Source organism: Pleurodeles waltl, chromosome 12, assembly GCF_031143425.1.
Source record: "Pleurodeles waltl isolate 20211129_DDA chromosome 12, aPleWal1.hap1.20221129, whole genome shotgun sequence".
In the NCBI taxonomy this organism is placed as follows: Eukaryota; Metazoa; Chordata; class Amphibia; order Caudata; family Salamandridae; genus Pleurodeles; species Pleurodeles waltl.
This window is the reverse complement of record NC_090451.1, coordinates 89,793,349-89,817,601: the sequence shown is the minus strand read 5'-3', so window position 1 is coordinate 89,817,601 and position 24,253 is coordinate 89,793,349. Positions and strand designations below refer to the sequence as shown.

At 41.9% G+C, this 24,253-nt stretch overlaps 1 protein-coding gene across 1 annotated transcript in view; it reads left to right on the top strand.

Annotated features, from left to right (window-relative positions):
* TMPRSS9 (transmembrane serine protease 9) overlaps window positions 1–24,253 on the top strand; it is a 143,657-nt gene that overhangs the window by 64,285 nt on the left and 55,119 nt on the right. The window contains exons 12-13 of the mRNA XM_069216322.1: window positions 5,690–5,861; window positions 8,326–8,597. Of these exons, the coding sequence (XP_069072423.1) occupies window positions 5,690–5,861; window positions 8,326–8,597 (444 nt within the window). The remainder of the gene's footprint in view (window positions 1–5,689; window positions 5,862–8,325; window positions 8,598–24,253) is intronic.

Below are 24,253 nucleotides of genomic sequence, written 5' to 3'. Positions count from 1 at the left end.
AAGGGACAAGTCAGACAATCAGTAGAGAAAAATACAGTGCAGTGTGAATGTACCTCATTCGGAAAACAAAAACAGAGTTATGTGTGGTATCATCGTGCTAGAGAACAAAGTTATTACAGAAGGAAAAAATGTAAACAAAAAAGGCAGTAAAAGGGAAAAAGAGAAGGAGGAAGAGGTAACAAGGAAAAGGGAGGGAAATGGAGAACATGGAAGATGAGACAGAGAGTAGCACAGTAGATTAATGTTTGAGGCACAGAGTTGTCAGGTGTGATAAAACTAGGTCAAAATTAGAAGTAAAACGAGATAAAATTGACACTGAGAAGAGCTGTCAGTGGAATGTCCCTCTTGGTGAGCAACTGCAGGCTGCAGTGTTTGAATAAAGAGCAGTAGAGTTTAGGAAGAAGTTACAGAATCTTTAGAAAAAGCTGCTGGCCAGGAGAGTCAGATCCTCCTTCTTAGTATCAATGTTACGCTCGCAAAAGAAAAACACTCACAAGAATCTAAATGTTCGAATGAGCCATAAAACGTCATTATTGCAAATTAAAAACATACAGGCAATTTAGCATTTTATCCCAGTGTCACTCATTAGGCCTTGTCTACAAGCAGCTTTAATTGTCTTTTCTTGAAGTTCTATTGTGTGTAATAAAAAATTTCACAAAATAGGCCATCTCATTGTTTATGATCAGTTAGCTTTCTTGCCAAACTATTTTTTTTCAATGGATTTCCTTCCTCTTCTTCTGTTTATCTCTCCCCTGAAGCATAAATGTTTAGGCTCTTTATCATTGGATGATTTGTCACCTTCCACTGATTACAATCATGAAACTACTAACTGTTGCGAGAGATGGTGTAAGCTTACAGTGTACTTACCATCAATTGACAGTATTATCACTTTTATTTCTCATTTGCTTGCTCACTAATCGGCTTCCTTGGGCTTTCCTTTTGCTGGTGCTTGTCCCTCCCCTGGAGCATTCACCAATTACTTTTCTTTCCACTGCTCCCATTTCAGTGGCTACGTTTTTCCTTCTGGTTAAGAACTCTACGACAGTGCATATGTTTCCAGATGTCTCCCTTGTTTACTGTATGTTCCTCTATCTCGCCTTTGTGTTTAACCCCTCTCCTTCCCTAACTTGCATTCTTGCTTCCTGCCTGCTCTCCCTGTTCCATTGACGTTCTTGTTTCCCCACTCACCTCGGTGGTGCATTTGCTCTCCCATTACCACAGCTGCTCAACCTCAATTGTCTGTGTGCTTTCCCATGCCTGATACCCACCCTATTGTGTCCCTGTGCTTCCCATACCAGCCAACCCTACATTGTCTTAATGCTTTGACATCCCTGTCTTGCATTGTTGGTGTGCTTCCCCTTTGTTGTCTCTCGCTTGCAGGGCTGGCTTTAGAGCAGTGTGACTGGTGCGTCTCTACTTGGTGCTGTGTTTAAAAATAACTTATGGGGTTAGAAGCACCTGCTGCTGACTTTTCTGTGTGTCCAGGAGTTTTCAGGCAACAGCAAAGATGTAAAGATAACTCTGGTGATTAATGTTCGTGCTGAAGAGAGAGATCAGAGTTGCATCTAGTGGCAGACTTGACTCATTATAAAGTAGAGCAGATGATTAATATGCCTGCTGCACAGAATGTGCCCCGTGCAGACAACAGACATTCATTTTATGTGGAAATTATAATCCTAATAAACACAGTGACCTATGAACTGTCATCAAAGAGCTGCATGGAAACTGCATGGTATGGGTTAGAACGATATGTTTTCCCCCAGTCTTTAATTCTCCCAATGTTGTTAAAACAGGCTTGTTTGGGGAGAAATACATTTTTATGCCAACCACCATAGCACGTTTTAAATCCTGAGTTTGTGCTTCTCCAGAACAAATACTCTTAAAAAATGTTACATAGTGGTATAGATGAAATGTGATTCTTATACCTTGTAATCCTCCTTGTCTTTTGTAACCTTTTCTTAAAGAGAGATTTACACACATGATTCATTGTCTGTATAATGTGTGTGTGATGTCAAGTGCTCTCACACCCCACACTGGTATGAGTAACGATATAAAACAAATGAAATGTATATGAGAGAGGGGCTATGGAGAAATGACGGACCCTGTTGAAGGATGGTAGTGAGGGAATTTGTGGAAAAGGAGATCATTTGTAGGGGGAGGGGCAAAAAAAGTCTCACCGGGCACCAGCAGAGCTAAAGCCGGCCTGCGCGTTTGTCCTTCTCTGCCTGGCCAGTGCTTTCCAGCCCTCTCTTCCTTCCTGTTGCCTCATCCCCCACCCACTCCTCACCCACTACCCCTTTTGTTTAAAAAAAACAATTTCAATCGCATTACCACTATATCAAAGTTCATTGGGTGCAATTTTTATTTATTAATCTCTCTCAGACTGACATATAAAAAAAAAGCCTTGCCTCACTTTGATGGCATACGCATCCGTGTTGGCATAGCCTACAAAATGAAGCGACTCCCCCATCATAGCACTCTTCTTTTTTTAACATTATTTTTAACCATGCTGCACAGCAGCGGCACTGCTGTATAACAAGGCTAAACATTATTGCAAAGCCACTAGGTCTCATATTTGAGATCACCTGGCTTGTCCAATGCTTATTTCTTTTAGCATTCCAAGTGGTGCATGTGTGCTTGTCTTACTTCACGTTTGGCCCCACTTTCTTCTGCTTTTCCTGTAGCTTCTTGACCACGCTTCATTTTTTGCTCCCCCACCGCTCCTCGCTTTATGTTTTTTTCTCATTTTTTTCACCAGCAAAGGTATGGCACTACTAAACCACTCTCTTGCTGTCCGTAGCCATGCTTACTTTTTATTTTTATTTTCCCGTGAGTGCCAGGTAGCTGCACACTTAAAACAGGCTGTTTGCTTCCCTATATGTTGCTCCCGCTGCTCCCCTTCAGTTTTTTCCTTTTTTTAATGTATTTCTTCCGCAAGGGCATGGGAGCTGCATACTGCTGCCAGCCCTTACGCACCTTCTTTTTCACGCATCTGTCTACTATGTATATATGTTTTAATATAAAGTCGTAACATGGCCATCTGCCATGTTGGAACAGTAAATTAAAAATGCCAAAATGGCCGTCCCGTTCCCCTCACACATGCATCACAGGAAGAACTCTCAGAGCAGAACCCAAAGTTCCAAAAACATGCACCAGTGGGAAGTACACAGGATATGGGGCACTAGCGGATGAGAGACAGCACCAAATACCACAATAGCTAAGCAAGTCTCATGCCCTGAAGCACTGTCTCACTCATTGGTGTGAGGCACCGGTGAAGGTGTTGAGCACAGTATCACTCACTCAGAGGATGCTGAGCCTCGCTTTTCTGTCCGCAAATTCACTCCTCTGTTGTAAGTCACTTCGTGGGGCATCATCTAACTCTTCTGGTGCATGTTCTAAAAGGTGGTCTACTTTCTGTGTCAATGAAAGTGACTCTTGTGCCCTTTTCAGAGACTTTCACATTGAGTGTGAGTAGCGTGCCTCAGAAGCCCATGTTCACTCGGGTGGGGGGAGCGAGCTTCACTTAGCCCAATCTCACACACTGTTTATGAAATGAATTTCTTGGAGAACAGACTCACTCATTGTTTGGAAGTCCTATAACCTGGTGCACAGTTGCTCTCAACTAAGGCACAATCTCAGTACTTGGGTGGAATCCCCGACCATGGTACACAAGTTTTCCTTCAGTGTATCGTCTCTTTCACTGGATTTCAATTTCATGCCTTGGAAAATACACTTATTCATTGGGAGTGAGTTCCATGTAGTGGGATACAATGCCATTCAGAAGGGTGAGTTCTTGTTTAGTGGGTACAGTCTCGCTCATTCGGAGTGAATCAGACATACTGGCCCGACTCGGTAGTGTGAGCACAGCCTCCATCGTTTGATGTGATCTCACTTCTCTGAGAACAGTCTCACTCTTGAACATTCACCGTGGTTCCACTGACTTCATAAAAGTTGTATATTAGTTACTCAACATTTGTCAAATGTCACTCCTGGGGACTCTTGGCCTTGAGTTCTCAGTCGAGGTCTTGTTTTGGACCAGGATGGCAAGGAGTTAACCTGTGGGGTTGAAAGTAGTCAAGCGGCAGAAGAGCTAGGAACAGGGTTTCAAAAGACGTGTTTAGATTGATCAACCAAGAAGGTGGATTTCCTCCGAGAAGATGCCCATAACTGTGACTTCTAACAGTGCCCGACTATGGGCTGAGAACACCTGAGTACTGGAGCTGGAGTGACAGCGAATGAAGAGACCATGCGGATACATGTCGGGACGAGAAGAAGGTACCTTAAAAAACAACAACCGGTGACCAGGAAACCAAAGTCAGAATTGTCACCATGGGGGTAGAACCTCCAGCCTGCCTGTGTCCAGATGACCTGGTAGCACCAGAAGTAGATCTACTCGGGCAGTTAAAGTAATGAAAGTGGATGGTCACCTTGGGTAGAATCGGCTTTCGCTATACAGCTGAATTTGCCCTTAGCTTCTATTCATCGGTTTATGTAACTACTTAATGAGCCCTTGTAAATGTACCTGCCTGTGTATGGACTTTGAACTTCACATAATGAAGTTTTGGCCCCCTTACCTTATTTACCTCTGCATGTCACATGGAGATACCTAAAAGGGTTATTTGACAGCTAGCACATTTCTGATGTGCTGGAAGACAAATTGAATCTCAACAAGGCTAGGCTTTAGCGGTGAATCCGCGCAGTTGAAAAACTGCAACATTGTATTGTGCAAACAAGGAAAAATAGCATATGTTCATATTTCCACTATGTTGTGTACCAATGATGTCATAGGTAATACAAATGCAAATAGCATGGCATTCATGTAATGCTAAGACAACACATTAAATGTGGTGCCCCGTGGTGAAGAGGTCCTAATTGAGTGATATCTTGTGTGACTAAGGCTATTGAGTACAATTGTCACTCATACAACCAACAAAGAGTGACTTGCATAATATGTCTATGTTGTCACCTGTGATGCAAACACAGATTGTGTGGAGCTCACGTAATGCTAAGTCCAAGGTAATGTTGCCCCTACACACATAGGTACAGATCGAGTACTCCCTTGTGTGACTTGTCTGAGGGAAATCATCAAGTGCAATTCTCACTCATGTAACCAACCACCCAAGGGGGCTTGCCTGGTATGTGCAATCTTTGCAAATGTTATGCAGTGGTGGTGCTCCCGCGTGTGACTTAAGTAGGTAACGATTAGTGAGAAATGGAATGGTGTTTGCCTACATCATCCGTGGTTTTGTGTCACAAGACTCAATGCTGTTTTGCACTGTTAGTGCTGCTTTAGTCCACAAACAATTGTATTGCATGCAAAAGTTTATCACTGGTACTGTTTGCACTTTGTTTCACACAAGCGTCTGCATTCAACTACAGTAAATCAGGGCCACGTGTCCGGAGCTAAGTATCTGGTGTTAGTTGTTCACTGCATCCCATTTTTTTTTACAGTTGTTTGAAAGTCAGATTACTTTTACAACGCTCCAAGTGACCAGCCCATTTTGGGTCACCCAACAATAATGATAGACTGAAAACGTTTTATAACTTCAACAGTTGGGGTAAATTAAGAGTTGAATTACAGGAGCTAATGACAACCATTCCACTGAACCACTAACCAATCATTCAGTTTGGCTTTGGAAGTATGATGGTGATATCAACAGCTGATTGGTTACTTTTCTTCTTCTTTTAGAATGTGGCGGAAGACCAGGCCTCTCCAAGCCTAACAAAATTGTAGGTGGACTTGATGCATCCAGAGGGGAGGTCCCCTGGCAAGTAAGCCTGAAGGAAGGGAATCGCCACTTTTGTGGGGCAGCGGTCATCGGGGGACGCTGGCTTGTTTCTGCCGCACACTGTTTTAATCAGTAAGAATCACACTAGTCTCTCTTATTTTGCAATAAATAAATAAATTATATATATATATATATATATAAATATATATATATATATATATATATATATATATATATATATATATATATATATATATATATATATATATATTGTTGATGTGACCAAAGAACTTAATTAAACATAGATACTGAAATGTCCCACAACTTGGAATCGAGAGTTTATAAGCATCAAAAGGGAATTCATGCATGCATTGAATGCTGTCAAAAAAAGCCAGGACGAAATGATAAAATCAGCTCGTCAGTATGTGTCATTTTCAACAACTGAAAAAAGGGGGATTTGAAAGGTTTTTTTATTTGCTTTTTTTCTTTAAAAAATTGATAGGGTCCACCAAAAATGTTTAAGAAATACATGTATTTATATCACAAATTAATTTTGATGTAACCACAACATCTCATGACATCCAGAAGTGAGTTTGGTGTTTATTGCATGTTTTGGTCTATTGCACGAAGCAATCAAGAGACGAAAGGGGAGGTGCCCACCTTTGGAAAGGGGACTCTATGCCCCTTCTGCAAAGTCCTTAATTCTTTTGAAAAGCTCTCTAACACACATAAAATTATTTGCGGCATGCTTTATCATGGAGTCCATTGTACAAAGCTTCAGGTATCCAAAGTTTGATTTGTATGGTTATTATACCATTGTATCAGCTTTTAATTGCATATTTCCTGATCTGTTTTTTCCTAAAAATTGATCCCTGATTGTGGCTGTACCAGTCTTAATATTGTAATTTGAATCAAATCATTGATCTTGACTATTGACTTTGATCATTTTCCCTAATTCTTAAAATTGATTTTCTTCTCTGTTGGTACCATACTGAAAGCAAGAATTTGTGTTTCGCCTTGCAAACATTAAACAGATTACCAGCTCATGGAGGAGAATTGCTTGGACAGAGAACAGAGGCCCATATTTATACTTTTTTAGCACCGCATTTGCGTCATTTTCTGACGCAAAAGCGGCGCAAACTTACAAACTACAATTGTATTTTGTAAATTTGTGCCGCTTTTTCGTTGAAAAAAGTATAAATATGGGCCAAAAAGTTTATTTTTATTATTACATCAAGGAGAAATGCGGACTTAAGGAAGCAGAAGTCTGTAGGATGTGGCCTGTATATTTCCCCATGAAACCTTTGGAGATTCAATAGCCAACAAAAGAAATGTAATAGTGATGGCCAAGTTGCAGATTTTGCACAAGTAAAAAACTCAAAGGTCACTTACACTGTGTGTTACAAATATCTTTTGAATTTCTATTATCACAATTGCACACCATTTTGAATCTTGGTCTTGCAAAGCACTAAAAGGTCACCACATGCCCTTGTCAGCTGATGCACTTGCATAGTTTACCTGCCATGGGCAACAACTTGCACTATACGAGTGACAGCCCGTGGGAGAGAAGATAGCGGCCTCATTGATAAATGCAATCTTGCACTATGTCCTTTTCCTGTTGTCAGTGTTTGGTACTTAAACCCATGTCCTTCTAGGGAATGGATGACAATAATGGCAGGGATGTAGGTCTGATGTCCCTTAAATCTCTGTATTTGCAGTTTATCTTAAGGTTTCGCAGGAGTCCTTCAATATTTGTGGTCAATCTCTTTGCATTGCGCTGGATTCATTTTATACATCAGGCAGATCTCCTCACAGAACCAGCACTAAAATCAACACGGCCAGTTACAAATTTGGCCACATCTACTGAAATGTAGTAATCAGAGGGGGCAATTGAATGTATCATTGCGCCACCTAGGTAGTCGGAGCAAAGGGCACTATTAAACAATAATTACATATTAGACTTTATCCATCAGCTGAAGTGCTGTGTAGGAGGGGGATGGGAAAATATGAAGGCATGAATTACATAGGTGACATGTCCTCAAAATTTCGACCACTCTTCAGATAAAATGAAAACAAAATGTGGAGTGAACTAAGAAGAAAGTCACAGAGGAAAAGTTCTCACTCCTAAAGGATTTATGAGTGCCAATGTTGCAGATTTTCTTTAAAAGTAAAAAGTTTTCTAGCTACCAGGAAAGAATACACCACTGCACTCTTGAAGAGGGTATCCACATTAAGTACTTGGCGGATTTGTTGTTTCATGATCTGATCACTTAGAGGGCCTTCTCTTGAATCTGGTACTGCTACTTAACGTTACATAGAGCACTGCCTTGCCTTTGCAACAAGGCGGAAGCTTCCTTTTTGCATTTCCTAGTTTGAGTTTGCACAGCATTCTGGGGTTAACATTTTTTAAAATATTCAGTTGTCATTGAGTCATGCAAAGCATTTAAGATGAGATACCTACAGGGAATGGGCAAGAAGAGAAAGTAACCTATTACAAGTAAAATATTACATTATTCTTTCTTAGTGTAAAAGCAACAATACAGAAGTCACCAAAGTTTGTTGATTTTTTATTAATGGGATGTTTCTCTAACCATAGTACAAAGCCAGAGTATGTCAGCGCTTACATTGGCACAACATCCTTAAGCGGCACTGATGGGAGTACCGTAAGGGCCAGCATTAGGAGAGTGATCCAGCATCCATTCTATAACCCAGCAACCTTGGACTTCGATGTGGCTGTGCTAGAACTTCAGAAGACCCTGATCTTCAGCAAGTACATCCAACCACTATGCCTGCCATCAAACATCCAGAAGCTGCCCGCCGGGTGGAAGTGTATGATCTCAGGGTGGGGCAATGTCAAGGAAGGCAACGGTGAGCAAACCCTTTGTAATAAGATGATATGGTGCGGGTCAAGTCATTGGACACCAATTCATGTAGTATTTTTTACAAATATTATGTGTATAGAACGACTATTTATAACATTATTGTTTGATTCACAATAGAATACAAGACATAGAAACAGTACATGGCCATATTTATCTTCTAATGATACATTTTAAATTAAAACTGCTTTAAAAATTTCAATAAATTAATATCATTTCTTCCAACTTATCACTTTCTGAGGTTTGGAAGTAAACCTTTCAATTAATCACTTTTTGAGTGTTGTAAGTTAACCTTTTAACTATTATTTAAAGTATAGATAATTATTCTAAAGCACGAATGATATATCACAGTTACACCTTTGTATAGTTCATAGTGTCCTTCAGTTGACTGTAATAATTAAAATACAGGGAGTGCAGAATTATTAGGCAAATGAGCATTTTGACCACATCATCCTCTTTATGCATGTTGTCTTACTCCAAGCTGTATAGGCTCGAAAGCCTACTACCAATTAAGCATATTAGGTGATGTGCATCTCTGTAATGAGAAGGGGTGTGGTCTAATGACATCAACACCCTATATCAGGTGTGCATAATTATTAGGCAACTTCCTTTCCTTTGGCAAAATGGGTCAAAAGAAGGACTTGACAGGCTCAGAAAAGTCAAAAATAGTGAGATATCTTGCAGAGGGATGCAGCACTCTTAAAATTGCAAAGCTTCTGGAGCGTGATCATTGAACAATCAAGCGTTTCATTCAAAATAGTCAACAGGGTCGCAAGAAGCGTGTGGAAAAACCAAGGCGCAAAATAACTGCCCATGAACTGAGAAAAGTCAAGCGTGCAGCTGCCACGATGCCACTTGCCACCAGTTTGGCCATATTTCAGAGCTGCAACATCACTGGAGTGCCCAAAAGCACAAGGTGTGCAATACTCAGAGACATGGCCAAGGTAAGAAAGGCTGAAAGACGACCACCACTGAACAAGACACACAAGCTGAAACGTCAAGACTGGGCCAAGAAATATCTCAAGACTGATTTTTCTAAGGTTTTATGGACTGATGAAATGAGAGTGAGTCTTGATGGGCCAGATGGATGGGCCCGTGGCTGGATTGGTAAAGGGCAGAGAGCTCCAGTCCGACTCAGACGCCAGCAAGGTGGAGGTGGAGTACTGGTTTGGGCTGGTATCATCAAAGATGAGCTTGTGGGGCCTTTTCGGGTTGAGGATGGAGTCAAGCTCAACTCCCAGTCCTACTGCCAGTTCCTGGAAGACACCTTCTTCAAGCAGTGGTACAGGAAGAAGTCTGCATCCTTCAAGAAAAACATGATTTTCATGCAGGACAATGCTCCATCACACGCGTCCAAGTACTCCACAGCAAGAAAGGGTATAAAAGAAGGAAATCTAATGACATGGCCTCCTTGTTCACCTGATCTGAACCCCATTGAGAACCTGTGGTCCATCATCAAATGTGAGATTTACAAGGAGGGAAAACAGTACACCTCTCTGAACAGTGTCTGGGAGGCTGTGGTTGCTGCTGCACGCAATGTTGATGGTGAACAGATCAAAACACTGACAGAATCCATGGATGGCAGGCTTTTGAGTGTCCTTGCAAAGAAAGGTGGCTATATTGGTCACTGATTTGTTTTTGTTTTGTTTTTGAATGTCAGAAAGGTATATTTGTGAATGTTGAGATGTTATATTGGTTTCACTGGTAATAATAAATAATTGAAATGGGTATATATTTTTTTTTGTTAAGTTGCCTAATAATTATGCACAGTGATAGTCACCTGCACACACAGATATCCCCCTAACATAGCTAAAACTAAAAACAAACTAAAAACTACTTCCCAAAATATTCAGCTTTGATATTAATGAGTTGTTTGGGTTCATTGAGAACATGGTTGTTGTTCAATAATAAAATTAATCCTCAAAAATACAACTTGCCTAATAATTCTGCACTCCCTGTATAAGATATAGTGTAGATAATGTTGGGACAACTTCCAAGTAGTTCAAAGTTTCGTTCTCAATCTCTGAAATCATATTTAGACTAAAACAATATTTAATTATGCACCTTTTCCCTTAGAAGATGAAATACATCTTAATATAAACGAATGAATACTTTATTGTGAGATTATTTAAAATCTTTGCAATTTTCCAACCATTAAATTCATAATATAACTTTTCACAACCTGCAGAGCCTTAAGTCAAAACCTTCAGTTGCTTCTTATAAAAAGTACTGCTTTAGGGACAAAACAGTCCACCATAAACACCTCTTTGACAGATCATCCATTTTTCCATTAATCTTTTTATTAATTTTTGTTTGTGAACAACAATTACAGGTTATAAAGAGTGCAGAGGCAATGTTGTTGAATACAGTTTAGAAGATAAACGGTAAAAAGTTGGCATCAATTTTTCCCAGGTATGTGAACATAGGCAAGTTATAACATTGACATACAATGTAATCAAGGAAACATGTGACTTCTTTGGATCTACTCATGTCTACAGGATTCAATATATATAATAGTACAGTATAAAAATGAGACCAAGAGTATCCCATGGTGGCCAAATGCCCATATCTGTACGGGAAAATTGGAAGATTCAATAATGCGAACAACATAAGATAACATTCCATAACTGCTAGAACTATTACAACTAAGGACCGGTTTAACAAGCTTCAACAGTCGCTCTCCCTCTGCCTCTCAGCCCACCCCACCAGATCAGGCATCCCGCAAGGATACATTATATTCAGAATTAATGTGACTTATCAGGGACAGAACTGGGAGTAAAACGTTTAAAGAAACTATGCCTAAGTCATAGAGAGCCCAGTTGGGTCAGAGTGTCGTCACAATGTGGGTAGCAGACTCTCGGTTCCCTCCTCCTCCTCCTTCACCAGCTCTTCGAGGTCTAACATTAGCACATCCCAGCTAGAGGGTATTGGGCATTTATGTAACCCCATATAATCCTCTCATCGTAAAGCTACCCCCCTCGAGAAATCTAAATCGAGAAACTGAGAGGTTGCTTTGTGCTTTTTGGCCCTAGGAAATACCGCTAATATACATTCGTCCCATGTTTGCAACAGTGGACGTGATGCACAGGTGGAGAGATGGACCAATACACCTTGCCAGTACGGTCGTAGGGACGGGAAGGACCACATCATATGAAGTAGGTCGGCACCTGATAAAGCACATCTGGGACAGGCAGCATCAGTTCGTTGGAAGTATCAATTGATTTTAGTGGGGGTAAGGTAGGCCCAGTGCAGGATATAAAACTGGATATGGCAAAATCTTGCAATATGCGGTACTTTAGTGGAGCTCTTGAAAGCTGTGGCCCATTCCTTGTCTGTGAAGGGTCGGTGAGATCCTCTTCCAATGGCTGCGTAGAGCAACATTTGAAGGTGCGACGTGGGCTAGTAGTGAACTAGCCAGCCAGTGTACTAAGTGCTCCCCTGATCCCATGACTTGAAGGTACTGCACTATTAGATGAGTTGATGGCTCGGACGATAGGTCACTCCACCATTGGCACAGTGAGGCCAGCAGAGAGCTATGTAGTAAAAACTGAACTGCTGGCAAGTTGGTGTTGTCTGTCAGTGTAACAAAGGGGGTCAGGGTGCCGTCAAAATGTAGGTCTCCCAGTGCATGTTGCCCCACGGCATGCCAGAGCTCCAGATCCACTGTAGATGTTGGTACTTCATGTCTGGTTGTGCCCAGTAAGGCTAATGCTGGGGCATAAGGGGTCGTCATGCATGTGAGAAAAAGACTGCAGTGGTAGCAGGGATGCGCAACATCAAGAAGTAGGGGTTCTAGTGTTTTAATGTGCATAATCGGGTGAAATAGATGGGATGTAGCATATAGCGTCCAAGGCGGTGATGTAGTGGCCGTGTCAGACAAGCATATGCCCGCGGGCCATTTGGCTACCCATTGTAGCCGAGAGGCCAAGTAATAATGTCAAAAATTCGGTACCGCAAGACCCCCTTATCCAGTGACAAATACAGTTTTGCCAATGCAACCCTGCAGCGGCCTGTGTTCCATACGAATTCTCTGATCCTGGGTTCAAATTCCCTAAACAATCTAGGTGGGCCATAGATGGGTAGGTTAGTGAAATAGTATAAAAGCCAGGGAAGGACCACCATTTTTAGTAGGGCCACTCAGCCCTGACAGTGACAGTGTCTGCCAGAAGCTCATCTGGGTCCGAATAGAGGAGATTGCCTGCCTAAGGTTTCCATTGTGTAAATCATTTGAGGTATGACATATACGAATACCCAGATATCGAAACGTTCTAGGTTGCCAAGGGATAGTTAGACCCATGAGGGTGAGGCCTGCATCTGATAGTTCTGGAGCAAAGTGAAATAAGCATGATTTCGCCCAGTTTACTCGAAGTGCAGATAAGGAGGCAAAATGTTGTAATATGTTGGCGATGTCGGGGACATTACTGATATCTCTGCGATATAAAAGGAGGTCATCTGCATAGAGAGATACAACATGCAACCCATCTCCCAGCAAAATGCCCCAGGTTTCCCCTCACCGGCAAAGTTCCACAGCCAGTGGTTCCATCGCTAAGGAGAATAGCAATGCGAGGTGGCAGCCTTGGCGGGTCCCTTTGCCAATTAAGTTTAGTTCAGAGATGGCAGTGCCAGTCTTCGCTCTGATCAAGGTGTGCGTGAAAAGTAACTGTACTAATGTATAAAACAAGGACCAAGGCCACAGTGGTGTAGTACTCTGAACAGGTAGGGCCATTCTAGTGGTCGAAGGTCTTTTCAAGGTCCATTACAAGGCAACCAGCCTTAGGCCATGCGTGTGTTGAGTATTTCATGATACGGAAGAAACGTCTGATGTTCAGTGAAGTGTTAAGTGCGGGAATAAACCTGTTTCAGTCCATATGAACCAGCTGCAGGACCATGACTCTAGTCTGGTCACCAAGGTTAAAGCCAAGATCTTACAGTCTGTATTAAGCATCACTAGTGGTCTATAAGATTCCATCTCTGTCGGCCCCTGCCTGGCTCTGGGAGGGAGACCAGTAGGGCCTCACACTGAGAGGCAGACAAGGTAGCTACACCCAACGCCTCCTTGTATAATTGTAGTAGTCAGGGGCGATCAGGTTGGCGTAATCTTTGTAAACCTCAGCCAGGAGGCCGTCAGGGCTAGGGGTCTTGCCATTTGTGAGAGTGTGTATACTTTCTTGAATCTCTAAGGGCATCATGGGTTCTTCCAGCTCTGTACGTTGTTCCAGTGTAATGGTGGAAAGGGAGAGGGAGTGTAAGAAGGCATACGACTCATCATCTAGATTTGCTGTGGCGGTGGATTGACATAGGGATGTGTAGTAGCTTGTAAGTTCATTGTGTATCTCATTTTGAGTGTAAAGTAAAGCTCTCGAAGCAGTGCATAATGTCGAAATAGGAGTGTGGGCATGTTCTTGGTGAATTAGCCAAGCTAGCAGTCTGCCCGCCCTGTCGTGCGGGCAGAGTGGGCTGCGTAGTTGAGATAGCACAGCCTTTCCAATAAGGATGCTTGTTCCCTGTGCTTACTCTTTAAATTGTGTTGTGATTCAGGGTCGTGGAGTGCATGGTTTTCATGTTGCAGTAATGTTTTATCAACACAAGTGAGGTCTCTTTCAATAGATTGACACATATTCCACTGTTTGTCTAAGCAATGTCCCCTTATTGTATTGTATTGTATTGTAATAATATTTATATAGTGCTTACTACCCCTGACGAGGCGCCGAAGCGCTTTTCGGCGAGTAGCACGCTATTCCGGAACCCAAAAAGAATTAGTGGTGGATTAATATAGGGTAATGAGTACAGTTTTAGTATTATTATGAGTTAATTTGAGCCGTGGATATGATAGTTTGTTAGTTAGATTGACTGGAGTAATGGAGGGGTGGAGGAGGAAAGAATCCAGAAGTGTTAATTGGGAGTTTATGGTAATAGGATTTAGGCTTTGGATGAGTAAAGGGGGGATGGAGGAGGGAAGAGTCTGTGGAAAGGGTTATGGAGATCATAGTAGCAGGGTGAGACAAATGAGGGAGAATATAGAAGTGTTAATTGGGAGATCATGGTAGTAAAGTGAGGTTTGGGTGAGTTAGATGTGGAAGCGGAGGGAAGAGCTTATTTAGGAGATGAAAGTAGTAGAATGGATTTGGGATGAGTCAAAGTGGGAATGGAGGCTAGATTGATGGAGACATGACATATGGTAATGGGTAGATAAGTGTGATATAAGATGAGAAAATCCAGATTTTATGACAGAACCAGAGGCTTCATACTATGCTATTTCAAAGCATATTAATTCTGCCCCTAAGATGTCAAGCAAAGGGAATTTAAAGCATACAGAACTATACAGTGGTCTACTGGCAATTGTGAATGAGAAAAGACTGTTGGACAACCTTTTGCATCCATTAAAGGAGCCTTGTGGATGCTGTGTTGTCGTTACAAAAAAAGTATTCAGTTATGACATTAGATAAAGACGTACGGAAGAGGGAGTCTTCAAATACCTCGGATCGTAGATGCCAAGTGGGAATAGAAGGAGGGGAGATATCCCATCCCAACTGTAAATATTGTGGGTTATGGTCAGAGTGGCTGCGCCCCAAGTAATCTATATGTAGTACTGTGAGGATCAGGTTATCTGCACAAAGGGTTCTGTTGAGGCGTACATGCAGTTGGTGGGGTGCAGAAAAGAATTAATATACCCTGATGTTGATGTTTTGTTGGCGCCAGATGTCAGTTAAGTGCCAGTGGCGAAGTCAGTCTTGTAGTGATCGGGCAGCGGACATCGTGGGGGTATTGGATAGTGATGGGAAGGAGCGATCTAGTCTCGGATCAATAACACTGTAAAAGTCCTCCCTATAAGCCAAGGAAGGTCACTCCAGCAAGAAAGAATGCCGGATAGTTTGTCATAAAAGAGACCTTGCTCTGTATTTGGTGCATAGATGGATCCGAATAGATTTACCCAACCATCAAGACGCCTATGGACAGATACATTTAATCGCTCTGCATCTAGGACATGTTCGTCAGCAGTGAAAGGGGTTCCTGGCTTAATCAAGATAAGGGCTCCCCTGGCATAAGAAGAGAAGTGTGTTGCAAATAATTGGCCCCGCCAGTGCCGCTGTAGTCTAGCGGCTTCTAATAGGGTGAGATGCATTTCCTGCAAGAGTACAATGTGGATGGAATGCCTTTTAAGGTATGAGTAAATGGAGTACCTGCATGGGGGTATGTGTATACCCCTTATGTTCCAAGTGAGAATGTTAGTGAGAGCCATGGCTATCGATGGGGGTTTTGCTTGACAGCTGCTGTGGTGGCAGAGGAGGGCCTCGTAGGACTCCATACGCTCTGCGGACGGCCCCGGGATGGTGGAGAGAAGCAAAGAAGAGGCAGGCTCTAGTTAACAAGCAACATAAGCAGCATGTAACAACGAAACCCATGCTGCAAACAATAAAAAACAAAGACAAAAATACCATCTGAGCAGAGGGACAACTGGTGTCATCCCAAACTATCAAACTACTTGGTACAAATTCAACAAAAGTGGAGGGAGAAAGTGCCTACAAAGGAGGGGTGTTTAAGGGGAGCCCAGTGACAGTGGCCCCAAATATGGTGATCGTGTAGGCAAACAAGGATACTTGACATAGCTTGTTGTATAACAATGTAGCAAAGTGCTCATAGTGTCTAAGCAACTGATGCAGGTGGGTACAGTGAAGGACAGGGGTTAGAAAAGAGGAAGGAGCAGGAACCAGAGGGGGGAAAGGGGCTAAGGGGTAGAGGAGTGGGGAGGACAAATGAGGAGGTAAGGAGAAACAAATAGGGAGGAATATGAAAAAACTCATGTAAATTGTGCCAGTTGCAAAGGGGCATCTGTAAGTCTGTTACGATCTGCCCCAGAAACACCAGTAAGTCAGGGTTGTGTCTCGATGCGTATTTATTTATTTCCAGTTCCTCACACGAACCACCGCCATGTCCTCTGTCTGACTGACGCGCTCCAACTGATCTCGTTGGAACGCACCGGCGGGACATAGCAAAAGAACGCCAGAGCACAGCAATAGAACATAAGAACATAACAAAGTCATAGTTCCATTAGATATCTAATAGTGTTGATAAGGAATTCCATTGCTAGTGTACATATAAGGATCCAGGACAGAAACCAATTCAGATGATATTGTCTGTGATCTTGGTGTCACATTGCGTGGGGCCACTGAGTCTGGTTCCGAGGAGACATTGTGAAAGGAATCAGACTTGCAAGTGGATCCATCGAGATCTACATCAAGATTAAAGATTTGAGGAGTGTCTCAGATTGTTGCCGCAGTTTGTAACGTTCAACGCTTGCCATGAATAATCTGGTGCATGTTGGGAGCATGCCTTGATCTTAGAAGGGGAATCCCAGCAATGATTCCTGCATGCCATCGTGGGTTGGTGACAATGTTGGCTGATGGGCAAGGCCTGTCACTTCCAGCCAGCCCCGGTGGCTTCAGGGGTGGCAAAAAACTGGATTTTCCCTTTTTCACAGGAAATAGTAGAGAATTCTTTAAATTGAGGTTCCGCAGCTGACGTTTCACGGCCATAAAAGAGCTCCTTTGTTTCTCTACTGAAACAGTGTAGTCAAGAATAACATAACTTTGGCATTGTCTACTGTTAAGTCTGGGAGTGCCCGTGTCTCACGTAGTATAGAGTCTCTATGCACGTGGTAGAGCAGGAAAATCCCAAGAGGTCTTGGGTTCGATCCGGGTGGTGGAGGCCTCGCAGGGACTCGGTGTGCTTTCTCGACAGAGAAATATTGTGAGAGCCTTTCGGGTGGAAGTAGGTCACATTTCCATTGTTCTGCATTTGAGACCACGTTAGTGTCTCCGACTCCCTCTGGAAAGCCCACCACGCAAATATTATTTGTCCTGGAGCATCCTTCTGTATCTTCCGCTCTGCACTCTAGGGTGGTCACACTGAAATAGGTGAATAAAATCCATACATACTGCACAGGGACTCTTCAGCCAACAAAACACTGTCCACACACTTTTACGGGCAACGTCTCAGTTATTTAGAAAACAAACATAGTATTTTTTTATACAAAAACATATTTCTCAAGACTAAATATTATATTCATAGAGTAACTTAGGATATAAAGTAGCTTAGACTTTCTATGATGCATAGTGGTGCCAAACTCCAAATTCACAGACAGTGATCTCTGAAAACAGTGGTAAAGTGGCATGCTATATTGAATTCTTACAGAAAATGTATTTATTTTCCCAATTTTGAAATGCGAAGTTATAGGATGAACATACAGAAAATTGTGCCACATGAAAAATGTATATCCATGAAGGTATTCTATCGCCAGTAGGAAGCTATAGTTAGAACCTAGTTTCCATAGGAAAACCAATTTTTGTTTTGCCAATAACTTTGCATTGTTTGAAGAATGTACACAAAATATTCAAAATGTGAATGCCACTCAGTGGTGTCTTGAAAGTTTTGGGGCATTCAGTAGTTTTGTAGTTATTAAAGAAAATACATTTGTATAGCTGTGCACAGCCTAATTACAGATCTCATTGTGAGATCTGATTGTCTGGCAGCACTTCAAGTAGGAAGTGCTGGCAGCCATTTTGGGGCTCAGATTCAGCCCATTCCCAGGAAAAAAACATTAATAAAAAGACAAGGGGACAGGGTAGAGATACCCCCACTCCCTAGAGATGGTGGTGGGGTCTCAACGGGACACCTCTGGTGATCAAAAATGTTTTTTTAAACAATTTTGTCCCCAATCCAAGGCAATTTCTTTAAAAAAAAGGCCCAGCGGTCACGTGCAGCTGCATGGCTCTTGTCTTCTCCTTGCTTTTTCTGCAATTGTTTTAGTTCCTTCATCTTGCTCTTTCCTCGTTGTCCATGTGTTCACCTTGCTTTTCCACCCATTTTTTGTGTGCCCTCTCCTTGCTTCCTCATTTTCACTGCTTTCACCTTGCTTTTTTACCTGTTTTTTGTGTGCCTTTTCCTTGCTTTTCAGTCATTTGGACTGCTTTTCTATGCCTTTTCTCCTTATTTTTTGTGCCCTTCCTTGCTTTTCCCTCGGTCTCACTGCTTCAGCCTTGCTTTTACCCATTGATTTTGTGTGCCCAATCCTTGCTTTTTGTTCATTTTCACAGCATCCTCCTTGCTTTTTCCCTTATGTTTTGTGTGCTTTCTCCTTGCTTTTCCTTCGGCCTCACTGCTCACACCTTGTTTTTCCCCTGTATTTTCTGTGCCTTCTCCTTGCTTTTTCCCTTAGTCTCTCTGCTTTCTCCTTGCTTATTTCCCCATTTTATGTGTCTTCTCCTTGCTTTTCCCTCATTCTCACTGCTTTAACCTTGCTTTTTTACCCATTTTTGTGTGCCCATCCTTTGCTTTTCCATTGTTCTCACTGCTTTCTCCTTGTTTCCCCCCACCGTATTTTGTGTGCCCACTCCACGCTTTCCATTGTTTTCATTACTTTCTACTTACTTTTCCCTTCTTTTTTTGTGTGCCTTTTCCTTGCTTTTCTATTGTTTTCACTGCTTTTATCTTGCTTTCTCTTCTGTATTTTGTGCGCCTTCTCCTTGCCCTTCTCTCATTTTCACTGCTTTCTTCTTGCCTTTTCCTTTGTTTTTTTATGTCCCTTCTACTTGCTTTTCCCTTTCTCACTGCTTTTACCTTGCTTTTCCCACATATTTTCTGTGCCCACTCCTCGGTTTTCCCTTGTTTTCACTGCTTGCTCCTTCCTCTTTTCCTGTTTTTTGTGTGCCTTCTCCTTGCTTTTCCCTTGTTCTCACAGCATTCACTTTGCTTTTCCCCATATTTCGTGTGCCTTCTCCATGCTTTTCCATTGTTTTCACTGCTTTTTCTGTGCTTTTTCCATCATTTTTAGTGTGCCTTCACATCCGCTCCTTGCTTTTCTCTTGTTTTCGCTGCTTTCTACTTGATCGTCCCCCTTAGTTTGTGTGCCTTGTCCTTGCTTTTCCCCTATTGTCTATGCTTTCTCATTGCTTTTTCCCCTCATTTTACGTGTGCGACCTCCTTGCTTTTCCCTCATTCTCACTGCTTTCTCCTTGCTCTTCTACCCACTTTTTGGAGTGCCGTAGCCTTACTTTTCCCTTGTTCACACTGCTTTCACCTTGCTTTTTCATCCATTTTTTGGTGTGCCCACTTCTTGCTGTTCCAGCGTTTTCACTGCTTTATCCTTGTTTTTTTGTTTTTTCACTTCATGTATTCAGTGCCTTTGCCTTGTTTTCCCTCGTTCTCACTGCTTTCACCTGTTTTTTGTGTGGCTTCTCCTTGATTTTCCCTCATTTACAGTTCTTTCTCCTTGCTTTTTAGTGCATTATTTTGTGTTCATTCTCATAGTTTTCCCTCATTCTCACTTTTCACCTTGCTTTTTTACCCCTTTTTTGTGCATATTTGTTGCTTTTTCCTCATTCTCACTGCTTTCACCTTGCTTTTCTCCATATTTTGTGTAACTTCTCCTTGTTTTTCCCTCGTTCCCCTGCATTCACCTTGCTTTTTCCTCTATATTTTCTGTCCCCACTCCTTGGTTTTCCCTTGTTTTCACTACTTTCTCCTTCCTCTTTCTCTCTTTTTGTGTGCCCTCACCTTGCTTTTTACTTGTTCTCACTGCTTTAACCTTGCTTTTCCCCATGTTATTTAATGTGCTGTACCCTTGCTTTCCCTCGTTTTCACTGCTTTCCCTTCTTGTACTCCATTTTTTGTGTGCCCACTCCTTACTTTTCCCTCATTTTCATTGCTTTCTCTTTGCTGTTTCCGTCTTTTGAGTGCCTTCTTCTTGCCTTTCCCTCATTTTCACTGCTTTCTCCTGAGTGCTTTTGTGTGCCTTCTCCTTGGCTTGGTTTCCCCTTTTCTCACTGCATTCGCTTTGTTTTTTTTTACCCTCGTTCTCACTGCTTTCACCTTGCCTTTCCTCCATACTTTGTGTACTTTTTCCTAGTTTTCCCTCGTTCTCACTGCTTTCTCCTTGCTGTTCATACCTGTTTTTTTAGTGCTGTCTCCTTGCTTTTCCCTCATTGTCACTGCTTTCTCCTTGCTTTTTTACCTGTTGTATTGAGTGCCTTTTCCTTGTTTTTCCCTTGTTCTCACTGCTTTCACCTTGCTTTACTTGCTTTTTGTGTGGCTTCTCCTTGATGCTCCCTCATTTTCACTGCTTTCTCCTTGCTTTTTCATGCATTATTTTGTGTTCCTTCTCCTTGTTTTTCTTCATTCTCACTGCTTTCACCTTGCGTATTTCCCCATTGTTTTGTGTAGATTCTCCTTGCTTTTCCCTCATTCTCACTGCTTTCATCTTGCTTTCCCCATATTTTGTATACCTTCTCCTTACTTTTCCTTCATTTTCACTGCTTTCACCTTGCTTTTTCCCACATATTTTCTGTGCCCCTTGTTTTCACTGCTTTTTAATTCCTCTTTTTCTCTTTTTTGTGTTCCTTCACCTTGCTTTTTACTTGTTCTCACTGCTTTAAACTTGCTTTTTCACATGTTATTTTATGTGCCATATCCTTGCTTATCCCTCGTTTTCACTGCTTTCCCTTCTTTTTTTGTCATTTTTGTGTGACCGCTCCTTGCTTTTCCGTCGTCTTCACTACTTTCTCATTGCTTTTTACCTTGTTTTTGTGTGCCTTCTCCGTGGCTTGTTTTTCCCTCTTCTCACGGCATTCACTTTGTTTTTTTAACCTCTTTTCCACTGTTTTCACCTTCCTCTTTCCATCATTTTTATTGTGCCTTCCATTGTTCTCACTGCTTTCACCTTACTTCTTCCCTTATATTTTGTGAACCTTCTCCTTGCTTTTCTCTTGTTCTCACTGTTTTCTCCTTGCTATATGTACTAATGTTCTGAGTGTCTACACCTTGCCTTTCCCTTGTTTTGTTCTAAATGCTTTCTCTCTGCTTTTTTACCTGTTTTTTTAATGCTCCTCCTTGCTTTTCCCTAATTTTCACTGCTTTCTCCTTACTTTTCCCTGAGTTTTTTGTGTGCCAGATGCTTGCTTTCCCTCGGTTTCACTGCTTTTTCCTTGCTTTTTCACTTGGTATTTTTTGTGCCCTCTCCTTGATTTCCCCTCATTTTCCCTTCTTTCTCCTTGCTTTTTCTCCATTTTCTGTGTACTTTCTCATTGCTTATCCATTATTTTTCCTGCTTTCTCCTTGCTTTTCCCTCTTGTTTTGTGTGCGATCTTCTTCCTTTTCCCTTGTTCTCATTGCTTTCGCCTTTCTTTTTTGCTTGTTGTATTTAGTGACTTTGCCTTGTTTTCCCTCGTTCTCACTGCTTTCACCTGTTCTTTGTGATGCTTCTCCTTGATTTACCCTTATTTACACTGCTTTCTCCTTGCTTTTTAATGCATTCTTTTGTGTTCCTTCTCCTAGTTTCCCTCATTCTCACTTCTTTCACCTTGCTTTTTTACCTGTTTTTTGTGTGCATATATGTTGCTTTTCCCTCATTCTCACTGCTTTCACCTTGCTTTTCCCCATATTTTGTGTGCCTTCTCCTTGTTTTTCCCTGGTTCTCACTGCTTTCACCTTGCTTTTTCCCATATATTTTCTGTCCCAACGCCTTGTTGTTCCCTTCTTTTCACTGCTTTCTCCTTCCTCTTTCTCTCTTTTTGTGTGCCTTCATCTTGCTTTTTACTTGTTCTCACTGCTTTAACCTTGATTTTTCACACGTTATTTTATGTGCTGTACCCTTGATCTTCCCTTGTTTTCACTGCTTTCCCTTCTTGTTCCCCATTTTTTGTGTGCCCACTCCTTACTTTCCCTCATTTTCACTGCTTTCTCCTTGCTGTTTCCCTGTCTTTTGAGTGCCTTCTTCTTGCCTTTCCCTCATTTTCACTGCTTTCTCCTTGATTTTCCCTTGTTTTTGTGTGCCTTCTCTTTGGCTTGGTTTTCCCTTTTCTCACTGCAGTCACTTTGTTTTTTTTACCCTCGATCTCACTGCTTTCAGTTTGCCTTTCCTCCATATTTTGTATACCTTTTCCCTCATTCTCACTACTTTCTCCTTGCTGTGCATACCTGCTTTTTTAGTTCTGTCTCCTTGCATTTCCCTCATTGTCACTGCTTTCTCCTTGCTTTTTCCCCTGTTGTATTGAGTGCCTTCTCCTTGTTTTTCCCTTGTTCTCACTGCTTTTGCCTTGCTTTCACTTGCTTTTTGTGTGGCTTCTCATTGATGCTCCTTTGTTTTCACTGTTTTCTCCTTGCTTTTTCATGCATTATTTTGTGTTCATTCTCCTTGTTTTTCTTCATTCTCACTGCTTTCACCTTGCGTATTTACCCATTGTTTTGTGTACATTCTCATTGCTTTTCCCTCATTCTCACTGCTTTCATCTAGCTTTTTCCCCATATTTTGTGTACCTTCTCCTTACTTTTCTCTCATTCTCATGGCTTTCACCTAGCGTATTCAACATATCTTCTGTGCCCACTCCTTGGTTTTCCCTCATTTCCACTGCATTCTCCTTGCTTTTTCATGCCTTATTTTGTGTTCCTTCTCCATGTTTTCCCTCATTCTCACTGCTTTCACCTTGAGTTTGTACCCGTTTTTGGGTACCTTCTCCTTGTTTTTCCCTCGTTCTCACTGCTTTCACCTTGCGTTTTCCCATATATTTTCTGTCCCCACTCCTAGGTTTTCCCTCGTTTTCACTGCATTCTCCTTCCTCTTTCTTTTTGTGTGCCTTCACCTTGCTTTTTACTTGTTCTCACTGCTTTAACCTTGCTTTTTCACACGTTATTTTATGTGCTGTACCCTTGCTTTTCCCTCGTTTTCACTGCTTTCGTTTCTTGTTCCCCATTTTTTCTGTGCCCACTCCTTACTTTTCCCTCGTTTTCACGGCTTTCTCCTTCCTTTTTCTCTCTTTTTTGTGTGCCTTCACCTTGCTTTTTACTTGTTCTCACTGCATTAACCTTGCTTTTTTACATGCAGTATTTTATGTGCTGTACCCTTTCTTTTACCTCGTTTTCACTGCTTTCCCTTCTCGTTTCTCTATTTTTTCTGTGCCCACTCCTTACTTTCCCTCATTTTCACTGCTTTCTCCTTGCTGTTTCCCTCTCTTTTGAATGCCTTCTTCTAGCCTTTCCCTCGTTTTCACTGCTTTCGCCTTGATTTTCCCTTGTTTTTATGTGCCTTCTCCTTGCCTTGGTTTTCCCTTTTCCCACTGCATTCACTTTGCCTTTTTTAATCTCGTTCTCACTGCTTTCACCTTGCCTTTCCTCCATACTTTGTGTACCTTTTCCTAGTTTTTCCCTCGTTCTCACTGCTTTCTCCTTGCTGTTCATACCTGTATTTTTTTGTGCTTTCTCCTTGCTTTCCCCTCATTGTCACGGCTTTCTCCTTGCTTTCTTACCTGTTGTATTGCGTGCCTTTTCCTTGTTTTTCCCTTGTTCTCACTGCTTTCGCCTTGCTTTCACCTGCTTTTTGTGTGGCATCTTCTTGATGCTCCCTCGTTTTCACTGTTTTCTCCTTGCTTTTTCACGCATTGTTTTGTGTTCCTTCTCCTTGTTTGTCTTCATTCTCACTGCTTTCACCTTGCGTATTTACCCATTGTTTTGTGTACATTCCCCGTGCTTTTCCCTCATTCTCACTGCTTTCACCTAGCTTATTCTACATATCTTCTCTGCCCAGTCCTTGGTTTTCCCTAATTTTCTCCTTCCTCTTTCTCTATTTTTTGTGTGCCTTCACCTTGCTTTGTACTT